Here is a 13,827-nt window from a genome sequence, read left to right on the forward strand (position 1 = left end):
CATACCAGGTCCACTGCCAGTTCAGATAGAGGGAGAGGAGATGGAGGTGGTCAACTAGTACAATACCTCGGGCTGTGGGTGGACAACAAACTGGACTGGTCATGCAAAAAAAGCAGACTGTACTTCCTCTGGAGACTGAGGTCTTTCAACATCTGCAGGAAGCTCCTGAGGATGTTTTACCAGTTGGCAGTTGCTGGAGTACTATTCTATGCTGTGGTGTGCTGGGGGAGCAGCACAGCAAAGATGGACTCATCCAGGCTGGAAAAACTAATCAACAAGGTGGCTGGCATAAAGCTGGATACTCTGGTGACAGTGGCAGAGAAGAGGACATTAAAGATGGCTTATGTGAAAACGGGAGAATTGATGATTTAATTTCTGGTTTTACACTAAAATGGTCTTCTAACAGGTAAACATAAGAAACTTTTTTTTTTTTTTACACCAAAAACATAAATCATAACTTTACAAATGCAGGATCTGAATCTTACCTTCACAACAGTACTGATAACATCAGCACATCTTCTGAAGGGATTCCTTGACAAAGGCTGTAAGTCTGCAGCCAGGGGTTAATATTTCACATCTGATTTCTCCTTTTTTGCTCTTCTTCCCAGAAAGCAGCAGTGGTTTGTAGCCAAGGCCATTAGTTTTTCAAGCTGCAATAAAACATAATATTTATTTGGTCAATATTGTAATATTGAATAATGCAAGTTAAAGCCACTCAGGGTGATCTTTACCTAGTGGTGAGTTAAGGTTTTTGTACTTGCTGTGTTCGTTTTCTTCTCTGAAGTACAGGAGAACGACTAACTTTTAAAAGACTTCATTTGCTGTAGCAGTTGAAATGACAAGTTGCAGCATGCTGGACCTTGATGTGAATCAGCGATCTGCTTCACAAAAAGGATGGCCCTGTAAGCAGGCAATACAGTTTTATACCACAACAAAAACAAGTATTATTATGACTATCTTCTTCTGAGAAGCAACCCAGTGGTCCTGCCATTTCCCTTGCGAATCTTATAAGAAAAATACACAAAATAATACAGAAACAATTCAACAATCAGACAAACAAATACAACTTAACCAGGATCCAATGTTTTGCTGCTTTGAAATACCATAATTCAAACCTTAAAGTCAAATCCAATCATATTAATAAATGCCATTTAACAGCTAATATAGGACTATACCACAAAAGCAAATAATGAAAAAAACTACACTTCCAGAACATCTAGAAATATCTCCACACCTGCACTAATTCCATTCAAAAAGTGAAAGTTGTAAAATGAATACATTCATTCCACACTGATATATTTCAAGTGTTTATTTTTTTAAATTTTGATGATTATAACTGACAACTAATGAAAACGCCAAATCCAGTATCTCAGAAAATTAGAATATTACGTAAGACCAATACAAAGAAAGGATTTTTTGAACTCTTGGCCAACTGAAAAGTATGAACACGAAAAGTATGAGCATGTACAGCACTCAATACGTAGGCTACGTTCACACTGCAGGTCTTAATGCTCAATTCCGATTTTTTGATCAAATCTGATTTTTTTTGTCTGCTTGTTCACACTACAAAAAAAATGCGACAGCAAACGCGCTCTAGTGTGAACGCTCAAAGCGGCCCGCATGCGCAAAAGAAGATGTCACACACAACGCGCTCTGTTTAGACCCAGAGCAAACAATATTGTTTGACTGATGGCCCTTAATATAAAGACTTCGGACTTCACGTTTCCCAATTTTTGCTTTAAGTTATTTTGTTATTTACATAATAATGTAGATAACCTAATAATTATCCTTATCGCTGTTTTAGAGAGGAGCGGTGCTTCAAAGGATAGTTGCAGATTTCTGTCTTAATCTGCAGATTATACAGTACAAATAAAATGTTAACGTTTCTCCAACGTTGTCTTCCCAGCAGTTTCACCGGATGGCCAAGAAGCTTTCGCAATGTCTTATCGGGCGCTGATAATTGGCGTCTGTCTTGTGTCAGTGACGTAAAAGACGGATTTAATGCGACATGACCGTTCAAACAGCAGTCGCTTTCTGAAACATTGGATATGTATCGGATTCAGTACCACATACAAAAGTGACCCAGATCGGATTTGAAAATATCGGATTTGTACCGTTCACACTTTCATACCATGATCGGATATGGGTCGCATAGCGTCAAAAAAATCGGATTTGATGCGCTTTCGCCTGCAATGTGAACGTAGCCTTAGTTGGGGCTCCTGTTGCCTGAATTACTACAGCAATAAGGCGTGGCATGGAATCAGTCTGTGGCACTGCTCAGGTGTGATGAGAGCCCAGATTGCTCTGATAGTGGCCTTCAGCTCTTCTGCATTGTTGCCGAGTCTGCTGAATATTTAAATATTCAAGGCAAGCAGAATATTCCACAATAAAACCGAACTACAGCTTCAATATCCTGCTTGTACATGAATGCAATAACAATAATGATCAAATAACATGACAAAGTCAAAAGGAACATTTCTAAATATATATATTTCAGCACTTTCACTATTTAAACGTAAGACCAGTTTAAGGAAGAGGACTCCCTTACCGCATTTATTTATATTATATTATCTGTATAGCACTTTAGAGCACACCTTTCACTTTATTAAAAGCACCTTATCAAGCACTTTATTTAGCATTGCACTTTAAGCATGGATTTGCACACAAGAAGTTTAAATATTTATTGACTATTTATTGGGAATTTTAAAATCAGTTGGTAGCCTTATTTCAGATCCTGCACAGCTGCTCCTCATCAAGGAATGTGGTGGTTGTCTGTCAGGAGAGAAGAATGGTGATCGAGATTGTGATTAAGGTTTACCAATAAGGAAAACTAATGCAAATGTGTGTGTGAAATCTAGGGATAAAAGTGGTGCAAATAAGTGTAAGATAATGATTACTCACCTTTCTTGCCTGTGTCCTTTTCAAGGTGTTTGGGCAAATGTTTCCCTGGGGGTCCAGACACCATTTAAAGGTTCCGGGAGAGACCATTGGTAAAGAGAGTGTGGTGAATCTTTTTGTGCTTGGGTTTTTATAATATTGGGTTTGGTGTAACATTAAGTGTGAAATATTTATTAATATGTAAATGTGAAAATGTATTTATTTATTCTTATTGATATATTGTATACTGTGATGGAAGGTTGGGATTTAAGAATTTACCTGAGAGTGGAATAATGGTTAAGTCTGTGACAGCTGAACATATTTAAGGCTGCCAGTTGTCATTAGAGGATGGATTTTTGTGCTGTGAAGAAGCTTAACAAATTAATTGTTGTAAGGAGAGCTGTATAGCAAATAAATGCGTTTTTTGGTTCCACTACACTTGCCTTGGTCCATCTCACTGTGTTTCCAGCCGCTAAGGGCCGCCCTGTTACAACCAGTAACCGAGAGTTTATTTTCTGCAGTGTTGTGCAAAGTATTTGAAGGGAACAAGAATTTCCCCACTTCGGTCCAAATGATCTCCCTTTATTTTGACAAATACGCTAGGATTACTGCAGCCCCCCAGCCCGAGACTACTACTGCAGGCAATTTGACAACATTTTGCTTGTCACTTACAGGTTGGCTGTGCTCTGCAAAATAGAGGCCACTGGAAACAATGATCTCCTCAAGATGGTTGAATGAAGAATTATAACACTATCATGTTATTTTTTTCCACCCTCCTAACAGAATTTCATTACATTATGACTTTTTGTTCCAGTGACACAACACAAAACTGCAGTTTTGCGTTGTTGGGAGCTTTTAAGGACCAGCCTTGAATCTTACAGATTTGATAAGTGAAGACTGGATGTGTAGTGAACAGAGCTCGGATAATCTGGACAAATTACGCAGGCTGCATCTGCAAATCAGAACCAGCTTTAGATTTGATGCTGGCAGACAGGCATGCATGTCTCAGGGTGATTACACACTAACACATTGTGATTAATTACACACATTTTTATACATTTTATTAACAAGATTAAAAAAAACATAGAAAAAGCAACAAAAAAGATACACCAAAAGAAATATTATCTGACACTGTATTTCTCTTTCTTTTATACACAAATTCTTGTCACCAAAGCTTTGAAAATCATTAAATGTAAACACAAATAAGCAATTAGAATTCATACAGTTTAAAATAAACATGGATATCCAGATACAGTTAATATAATTAACAATATAACAATTATCATACACGTGGAAAGAAATGTTCTCACAGCATCATTTATACCATGGAAGAAAAAGAAGCTTTTCCACCATGGATTATGCAATTTCATTCTTCTTGAGGCAGTTAAGGTTAGAATGGCAAATGAAATACACAGAAAATAACATATGCAGCTAAACTATTTGGCATTGATACAGTGCATGAATACAGAAACGTGGCAACAAAGATTTCAGTGCGAATACATTGTTTAAGGCAAGACTTTACTGATTCCACTGGGAAAAGATCTCTTATGAAGCTATCCATCAACTGGTAGGTTTTGTACGAAAAAGCTCCCTAATTGTTCTTAAGTGAATAATTTCTTAGCTGATTTGAAACATGAGTGAAGATTTTAATAAGAGAAGAGAGAGACACAATCTTCCCTTACTATTTTCTTTTTCAATGCAGCAAACCTCTTCAAACCTCTTCAAAGTTCTTCTGTGCTCCAGTGTCAGTCTTTTGCTCACTTCCAAATTAACCAGTCATTTCCTACAGATGTCAGTCACCTTACCACTGCCTCCTGCATGTTTTCTCCATTCAAGGCTGGTAGTCATCATAAGAGTCTTCTGTGTGAAGAAAGAAACTTGAAAAGGATGCCGAATAAGTGAAAATGATGTCAAAGTTACCCAATTCTGTCAAATGAGAAGTGCTTTGCAGCTTTGCATGGCTCACAGCTGAACACAGTCCACAGTGATTTAGTCACGTGCAGCTACTAAAACAAGCTGGTTTAGTTCATCTCCTTTTAAGTCAACCATTCTTTAAACCATCTGTCTTCTGATTGGCTGCACCTCATAAACGTAAGGTGTGGACAGCAGATTGGGACTTCAGCACTCTCAGCCAAAATGATCATATTACTATATAAGAAACACCACCACCACAACAACAACAACAAAAAACACACACCAGAATGTGAGAATAGAAATCCTGCCTACTGTAGCGCTCCTCTTACACCAGACAAACATGCATGTACTTACACATGTACTTCATTAGTTAACACAAAACAAAAAACAGGCCTGGATCTTCATACTCATTACATTCACAGGGTTGCATGATTAGTAGCCTTTCTCTAGCTGCTAACCTGTTTGCTGAGGAAGCATGTGGCAGCCTCCGCTGTTGTCACAAACACCCGGTGGTCCAATCTCGCCCGGCTGACCTGGTGTTCCCGGGATCCCAGATGGCCCCAGCATACCATTTTCTCCTTTGGGACCTGGGATTCCCAGCTTAGACTCACCAGGAGGTCCTGTGGATACACATTTTAAAACAGTAATACTACATTTTATTTTAGGTGCTTATCAAAACACTCATGCTACGAGACAGTCAAAAACAAGGAGTTTATCATTATTCATTATTAGCACATATAGCAACGGCTGCTTTTCCAAACAGCTGAATTCTTCTACTGGTTCACCACAGGGTTGTTGTCTCTCTCCTCTACTATATTTTTGTACACTAATGACTGTCGCAGTACACAGGCTAACAGGCATTTCATTACATATGCAGCTTACAGTCATTGTAAGCCTTCTTCATGGTGAAGAGGATTCCCATTGGCCTGTTGTGGATGAGTTTGCTTCTTGGTGTGATCAGTCATTCTTAAAGATCAACACTTTGAAAACTAAGGACATGGTAATTGACTTCAGGAACCATTCCCCCCATTCTGCACTGACAGTAGTAAATGGTGCAGCCATTGAACTGGTGGACAGTTACAAGTATTTGGGAGTTGTTCGTTATAAGGCTCTGTCCTTTGAGTCATGTCTTGCTGCTACAGTGAAAAAGGATCAACAACGAGTGTACTTTTTAAGGAGACTGAGAGGTTTTAACTGAATGATGACCCTTTTTTATAAAGGTTTTATTGAATCTGTTTTAATGGTCTGTATCATTGCTTGGTATGGTAATGTGTGTTTGAACAATAAGACCAGACTTAGTAATCTGGGTAAAGTGGCTGGTCAGATTTCAGGGAAGTCTCAGGTCCAGCTTGTGGACTTTTATAACAGGCAAGTGCTGTCGAAGACAACCTCTGTCATGTTGTGTTCAGACCATCCTTTCTTTAAGAATTTTCAGCTGCTTCCCTCAGGTCGTCAATATAAAGTGCTTGGAGTAAAGACCAAGAGACAGAGTGTCTTTTGTACCTGTTGCTATTGTCATGGATAATAATACTAAACATAAGGGTTGTTGCCATTACACATTGCACTTTGTTGATGACAAAATTTGGGCTGTTCTCTCTGGGCTTTTTAAAAAATATATATTTATTTATTTTTTTGTGTGTGTGTTGTCTTTGTTTGTTTTTGTCTTTCTGTGTATGGACAGACTGCAAATCAACTTCCCACTGGGGACAATAAAGTTACCATTGACCATTGACATCATTTCAAGTTTGGTAACTTTGAATGTGTGTGTGCTTTTATTATGTTACTTATACAGAGGTACCTGCTAATCCCTTGACCCCTGGGTGACCCTGGACATTGGACCCTGCATCACCTTTGTCCCCAGGCACACCTTTCCTTCCTGCAGAGAGGGAAGAGACAAATCAATGTGATAACTTTGGTTAAACATCAAACTGTAAGTGATGTTTTGCTTCCAACAAACTATCTACTAAGCTTACCTTGCTCTCCTGGATATCCAGGCCTGCCAGGTGTTCCCCTTGGGCCTACACGACCCTGTGAGCCCCTCTCACCCGGTGGGCCCTTGGGCCCTGGTATTCCTGGTTCCCCTGGAGGCCCCACTGGCTCTTCAATTGGAACTGGCTTACGACCGATCTCGTTAATGAACATGTCGAGTTTTAACACCTCCTCTGAAAAAGCAAAGAATAAAAATGTTTTGGCACTCTTATTGGACTCTTCCTCACAGTGAGGAGGGCAAACAGCACTGCAGACAGTATGCATTTCTGACATGCTTGCTTTTAGAGTGCTTACTATGTACTAGTTGTTCACAGGCCTGTGTGACCAGTTGGTAGATCATAGCCATGGACTGAGGTTCTCCCTGTAAAAAAACAGAGTTACAAACTGTTTGTCCAGATAAAGTCAATTGAAAAGAAACTGAAACATTTTAGAAGGTATTTAAAAAGAAGATCAGATGCCATTACAGCTGATCTATATGAAAAAAAGAAGATAATGATGATATAACACACCTTTTCTCCTCTTTCCCCTTTATTACCTGGCAAGCCCTGTAGTGTAGAGTGTAAAGATAAATAACCAGCTGTAAGGACAGGTCAGACTTTTATGTGATATTTATTTCCTAGGTCTTACCGTAGGTCCCACAGGACCTGGGGGGCCCCTTTCTCCTATAGGCCCTGGGTATCCTGGCATTCCTTGGAAACCCTGTTTAAACATGATAGATAGAATATGCTAGATGCATAAACCTACAGTGAGTCAGACACAAAGTCCTGATAGCAAACAGTTTTATTATACACACACCACATGTTTGATTGACTTTACTTGATAAGGTCAGGACACATAAAAGAGCAGCTCATTACACCTCACTAAGGAGGTGAAGAACCGTTTCCCAGTGGTTCCCCTTGGAATTGTTAGTCTGTTTGTCTATCAATCCCACTTCTCAAGTCCACTTTCACTTGCGTAATTAAATAACATACTACATTAGTTTTTAAAAAAGTGTACTGTGTAATATGTGTAATAACTACTTTTTCTGAGTAATGACCAAACACTGATCACAACAGAGAGGGGAAATACCTCCGACATGCACAAACATTTGACCACACAGCATGCAAATCATTTGCAACATATAACGTAACGTGCATGTAATGTCTTTGATATGTTGCTTAGCAATGGTGGTGACTCTCAAAGTGGAGCCAATGAGAATCCAATGAGTATCAATAAGAGAATTGATAAGGAATTTAATTAAAGTGATACCAATAATTGAATAGGAATTGCTAAATTGGTAACAACTTCAACCTCACTGTATAAAAAATAAAAGAACCAAATGAACAGCAGTTGAGCTGAATGTTGTTTTCTGTGTTGAACTACAGTGACCGTATTTCATTTCAAAGTTTGATTAAACAAACCCACCGGCACAATGTACATTTCAAATTCCTTTAATTTTTTTTTTTTTTTTTTTTGTGTCCCGTTTGGATCTTTAGCCATCAGAATTGTTGTCTTAAGGCCAAGAAAGATGCCAAGCGGATTTATTTTACCAAGTGGATCATCATGGCCTTGCCATATTGGTCCATTTGATTGACCTTTATTATAATTATGAATTTATTTTATTTTCAGTTGCTACAAACGGGACAGACATGACTGGGGGATAGGACAGGGAGAGAGAATGAAAGAAAGAGAGGGAGAGAAAGAAAACCAAAGGGGAGAAGAGACGGTGAGAAGGGGGAGAAGAAAGAAAGAAAAACAAACAAAAAAAACAAAACACCTGGGTCACCTGTATGGAGAAAAAAAACAGAAGAGAAAGCAAACAACAAAGAGCAACATAATAAAAAAAACGGCACCATCACAATAAACTAGCTAGCAGTAGATATCAGTAGATACTAAATAATAAACGATATTGTGCAGCACGCAAGATAGACAGCGTACAATGTGCTTTGAGGCAGCAGCCAAGAAAGCTGTAGTCCGCGTCTGTGAATACCCATGTGTGCACCTGTGTGCATACCTGTGTGGATCAGCATGCTTGCATTCCAAAGGTTTCCATGTAACGATCTGCTAGGGAGTGTGGGGAGCCACAGCCCCGTCCTCCAGGGTATGAAGCAGGTATGGAGGAGATCAAAACTCCAGACATCCAGAGGTCCCCAGAACACAAGAGACCAAGGAAGACCAACAGAGGGGCAGCCGCGCCACTGTCCCAGTAAGAGCTGAGGAGAGTCCCAGATGAGGGCTTACTCAGCAGCCGCGGAGCAGAAGCCAGGGGAGTTGCAGTGACGCGCCCATGAGCTCCGCCGGCAGCCAGCTGTGCCTGAGTGACCGAGCCCCAGGCCGAGAGGCCGGGGGCACCCCACCTCCGAAGTGGCCCGAGCGAGCCCCAGGCTCCATGCCCCGATAAGCGGCCGCCAAGGAGTGAGCCGGTGTGTACCCGGACGCCCACCCCCAGACACAAAGAACCACCAACGCACCGACACCTGAGGGAGTCCGCCACTGGCAGGGGAAGTGGTGGGTGGAGATAGGCCTCCAAACCTTGGAGGGCCTGAGATGTCCCCAGAGAGGTGGCGTCTGATACCCAACCTGACATATAGACACAGACATACAGGCACACACAGACACAAACATCCATCCCCACCCTCATGCTCTCATATGCACTTACTCCACACTCAACCAACATGGAGACAGACATAAAGAGACGCTGTACACACGATCACACTCCCCAAGCGTACTCTACGAACCGGGTCTAGGTACCCTTGCCCCTGGAGGGGGGAACTGCACCCAGACCCAGGTGGTGTTCCCCTTTTCCCTGCGGTGGGGAGAGGCAGACCGCCCCGACTCCGCAGCAGCAGGGAGGCCCCACACTCCAGACCGCAGCTGGACGGCCAACTCCTCCTAGCCCCCCCGCTCCAGCAGGCCGCAGAGAACGGGGGTGAGAGAAGACTCCAAACCTCCCTCCACCCGCTCATTGTAGTGTTGATGCATGTGTGTTCTAAGGTGCAATTAAAACCCAGGAGGGCATGGAGCTACCTGCCAGAGAGCAGCAGGTAAGCACATGGTCCCTCCTGCTAGCCCTCAATGTCTACGTGTATTCAAAATTGAGAGGTGGGCAACGACGCCAGGGGTGAAGTGTACACCCTGATGGTAATTTGGACTCTGTGTATCGTGCCCACCCCCAAGATCCTATATGTATGTGTAATGAGAGTGTGAGTAATGTGAATGTCTAAGTTGTGGGATAAAATTGAGGCAGAGGCAGCCAGAAGGGGACAGAGGGGGGGGGGGGGGGGGGGGGGGGTAGCCTCCTCTGCACCCTGGTGACATACCCCTACTCCAAGGCCCTGCATGTGTGGGTGGTTGTGGTGGAGCGGGAAGAGGGAGGCAGCTGGAGATGGGGAGGGAAGGAAGGGAGGGGCAGGTGACCCCTCCCTGGGGCCAGCTCCCCCGCTGACCCCAGTAGGCACTCCCATACTCCGCGACCCGCCAGGGAAAGGGGGCCCAGGCCCATCCAGACCGGGGCCCAGCGCAGCAGCGCCCCCCGGCCCCACAGAGCCCGGGACAGTCCACCCAACCCCACCACAGAGAAAACTGCACCCACCCCACCATCCATTCATCTTCCAGACTACATGAGACAATAGACGCCCAGGCTGAGATCTTCCTCCACCTCTCCTGTATCTCCCCCTCCTGCAGAGAGTTCCTGAGGAGAGGAAAGCTCCTGCAAGATGTGACAATCTCCCCCACCAGTTGAAGAGCCCCCCAGGCGGCTCGACGCACCGGCGGCACCCTGCGCCAGGGATGGGCCCCCATGCACCCACCCGCCCACAACCCCGGCAACACACAAACCAGGACCCAAGGCCCCGAGGCCCGGCCAGGGCCCCAGCCCAGAGACGGAGCGCCCCCAGAACCTCACGCCCATCCCGGACCCACCCAGGGGCAGACAGGCTACCAGGTCAGTAACCCACGTCCGTCAGCACAGACCCTCCCCTAGCCCCGCTGCACGCAGCCACGAGGAAACAGTCACCCGAGAGCCAAAAGAGCCCCCACCCGGACATGACCGCTACCCCGGGTTGAGCCCCCCAAGGAAGATGCCTCCGGGGAACCCCCCTTTAATTTTAAATATGTTCATATTGTCTATTCTTATTTAATTCACTTAATATACAGAATTCACCTGCTTGCTGCTTACATGCTACTACTGCACATTCACCTAATGTATATATTATATATGATGTTCTTCCTCCCCCCCCTTTTTTGCACAAGTCGAGGAGCGTGTCAGGTTACATTTCACTGTATGTTATACCTGTATAACTATGCATGTGACAAATAAAGAACCTTGAACCTTGAACAAAGATACTTTGTCCTGAGAGTGGTGCTAGAGGACAGCTTGTGTAGTGTCTAAAATGGAAAAGGTTCGTTCACAGTCTAAACTGTTCCCTGATGATAAGATGCACTTTCTCAAACTCAGTGTCACTGCCCAAACTTAAAATTGGCAGCAAAGGCAAAAATGCATACAAACAGATGAAGATGTATTTACGCTTTACCCTGGGTCCAGTGATGCCGGGTGCGCCCATGTTCCCTTCCACACCTCTGATGCCCTGTGAGAGATGTAGCAGAGAGATGAGGACAGAAACAGAGCTCAGCTTGATGCATTCTGTGCTGACTTAGATCAAGCAGCTCACCTTGGCACCTGCGATTCCCTCCTCCCCTTTTTGACCTGGTGGTCCTGGTACCCCCTAGAGAGACAGAGTAGGTTGAGACAGAGAGCTGTTAGAAGCAGATGGTTAGGTTCTGGTGACTCCATTACTTCACTTTAAACTTACCTGCACTCCCGGTCGCCCAGGATCTCCCTTCTCTCCCCTTGCTCCTGGTGGACCCTAAAGAAATTAATACGAGTACGTTTTTGCACAATAAACTATCCACATGGATGCACATACATTTGTTTGGCAAAGCTTTCACCATAGTTACTGTATTGGTACACATTTAACCCTCTGGGTTCGACATTATATTATAGTATTTTTTTAATGAGTGTACGTGATGTGTTGGTTGTATGTTTGTTGTTTGTTTTGACATACTGCGAATCAACTTCCCATCAGGGACAATAAAGTTACCATTGACATTGACCATTGACAGATGGGCGAGTCCAAATGACATGGTTTGAAGTGCAGACTTCAAACTATATACCAGCTTTTAAATAGTGTTTATATCCCATCTAAAATTCGGGTTATGATAAATAATTTTCAGCATACTTTTTCCTGAGTACTGTTGTCATGTTTAGTGCAGGAAGAAACAGTAAACACTGGACTTTGTAAGGACAGTGCTTCCCTTGCAGGCAAAAAAAAAAAAAACGACAAAAAACTGTGTAGCCGGACACATTAGGTTGTGCTGAAAAGAAATGTTACAAAACAAGGCAAAGTAAACCGTTTCTAAGGTGAAATATAAAGGTAAAATCCAAAGTAGTCAAACACAGCCAATTATACCCTGGACCCCAGAGGGTTAAATCTACCTTTTTGCCCTGCATTGTAATGCCTCGTGGCCCGATGCTGCCCACAGGTCCAAGGCCTCCCTCAAGTCCAGGATTTCCTGGAGGACCTACTTCTCCCTGAAAAAATAAATAAATAAATAAGAGACTAATTCAAAGAAAAGTGAGACTTACAGGTAGATGGTTCTGGTTTCAACAAACAGTCTGAGATATTATCTATGTTATGTTCTCATGTTCATGAGTCTGATTAAGTTCCCTTCCACTGTCAGTTGCGCATTGATGTAACACTCATTTATTGTGTATTGTGTATGCGTTAGTCCCAGTAGGGAAATTACTCCTCTGCATTTAACTCTTTCACCCAGTGAAGCAGTGGGCAGCCACCAATGTAGCGCCCGGGGAGCATTGTGTGGGGACGGTACCTTGCTCAGGGGTACCTCAGGGTAGCCGTTCCAACCTTCAGATCATGGGGCAAACACTCTACCTACTGAGCGATCCCTACCTACACTGTGACTGAAACTACATGGAAACAGCTGTTCAACAGCTGCATTTGTATTTTTTTAGCTGATTCTTTGCATATTTTCTTCAGGGAATATTTAATCGTTAAAAAAAAAGTAATGCCTGTTTGCTAAGTCTCCTCTTGTGGCAGGAGCAGCAGGGTTTAAGCTGTTCAACTTCTCAGGCAAAATGAGAAAAACCTGACTGTTATACACAAACTTCTAAATAAAGCCATGACTGCATCTGAAAGGTCTGAATAAAGCTTTCAGCTCACCTTTTGGCCATGTTCTCCTTTTTCACCTTTTTCGCCACGAGGGCCTGGCTTCCCCTGGGAAAGAAGACAAAGAACTGAGTGTTTAACAGTGAGGAATCATGCAACAAGTACTCTGGGTGTGTTTGAGGTGACATACAGGTGGTCCAGGGGGACCAGGAGCTCCAGGGACGTCAGAGGAACAGGTACATGTGTACGCAGGGGCAGGGCAGCTCTCCTCATCTCTCTTACACAGACACAATAATAAAGATATTAAGTGAGCAAATTTACACTGCTCTTAGAAAGGTTCTCTCAATGTTGCACCACCACTTGGTAAAAAAAATCATGACAGCTATATGATTTTTTTGTGAAATAATAAGGGTTGAAGAAAGGTGAATGTAAATATTAGCACACTGACCACTCCAGGCAGGTCACAGCAGGTATCCTCTGAAGCCCACGTGGTGTTACAGACGATTTCAAAAGACTGCAGCTGAAACTGGAAGTGATGAAGAGCACAGAACAGACATTGAATACAGGACAGAGGAAGTGATCATCCACAGTTTTTAAAGGTATGTTTAGAGTGCATTAATAGGCTGAGCTAGAATTAATATCAAAGAATGTTAAATACCGGGGCTGAGCCACTGTTAGGTCCTCGGGTCTTCACCAGTTTTCCCAGCATCTCAAATCCATCGGTGGGCAGGTTGCCTAGAGGACGGGCTGGCCTCTCACCCACGTGCTGACAGTCCACAGACAAGGATACACTCACCTGGCTAACAGAAAGGTGAACCTGCCAAATGGAAGAAAATGTGCCGTTTAGGCGTCTGAGGTCTAAGTCATCATATCTACTAACACT

At 43.1% G+C, this 13,827-nt stretch overlaps 1 protein-coding gene across 1 annotated transcript in view; it reads right to left on the reverse strand.

Moving 5' to 3' along the window:
- Positions 1-3,922: 3,922 nt before the first annotated feature.
- Positions 3,923-13,827, reverse strand: part of LOC146681435 (collagen alpha-1(XX) chain-like) — a 46,368-nt gene continuing 36,463 nt past the window's right edge. The window contains exons 28-42 of the mRNA XM_085447686.1: positions 13,603-13,761; positions 13,393-13,470; positions 13,135-13,221; positions 12,999-13,052; positions 12,254-12,349; positions 11,571-11,624; positions 11,430-11,483; positions 11,292-11,345; positions 7,408-7,479; positions 7,290-7,325; positions 7,075-7,141; positions 6,765-6,953; positions 6,590-6,667; positions 5,250-5,411; positions 3,923-4,737 (exon numbers count right to left, since the gene is read on the reverse strand). Coding sequence (XP_085303812.1) covers positions 4,709-4,737; positions 5,250-5,411; positions 6,590-6,667; positions 6,765-6,953; positions 7,075-7,141; positions 7,290-7,325; positions 7,408-7,479; positions 11,292-11,345; positions 11,430-11,483; positions 11,571-11,624; positions 12,254-12,349; positions 12,999-13,052; positions 13,135-13,221; positions 13,393-13,470; positions 13,603-13,761 — 1,269 coding nt within the window. The 3' untranslated portion in view covers positions 3,923-4,708. The remainder of the gene's footprint in view (positions 4,738-5,249; positions 5,412-6,589; positions 6,668-6,764; positions 6,954-7,074; positions 7,142-7,289; positions 7,326-7,407; positions 7,480-11,291; positions 11,346-11,429; positions 11,484-11,570; positions 11,625-12,253; positions 12,350-12,998; positions 13,053-13,134; positions 13,222-13,392; positions 13,471-13,602; positions 13,762-13,827) is intronic.

This window comes from Copadichromis virginalis, linkage group LG23, assembly GCF_057382275.1.
Source record: "Copadichromis virginalis isolate Kocher_CV1m ecotype Utaka linkage group LG23, C_Virginalis_male_GT1.1, whole genome shotgun sequence".
NCBI classification, from domain to species: Eukaryota; Metazoa; Chordata; class Actinopteri; order Cichliformes; family Cichlidae; genus Copadichromis; species Copadichromis virginalis.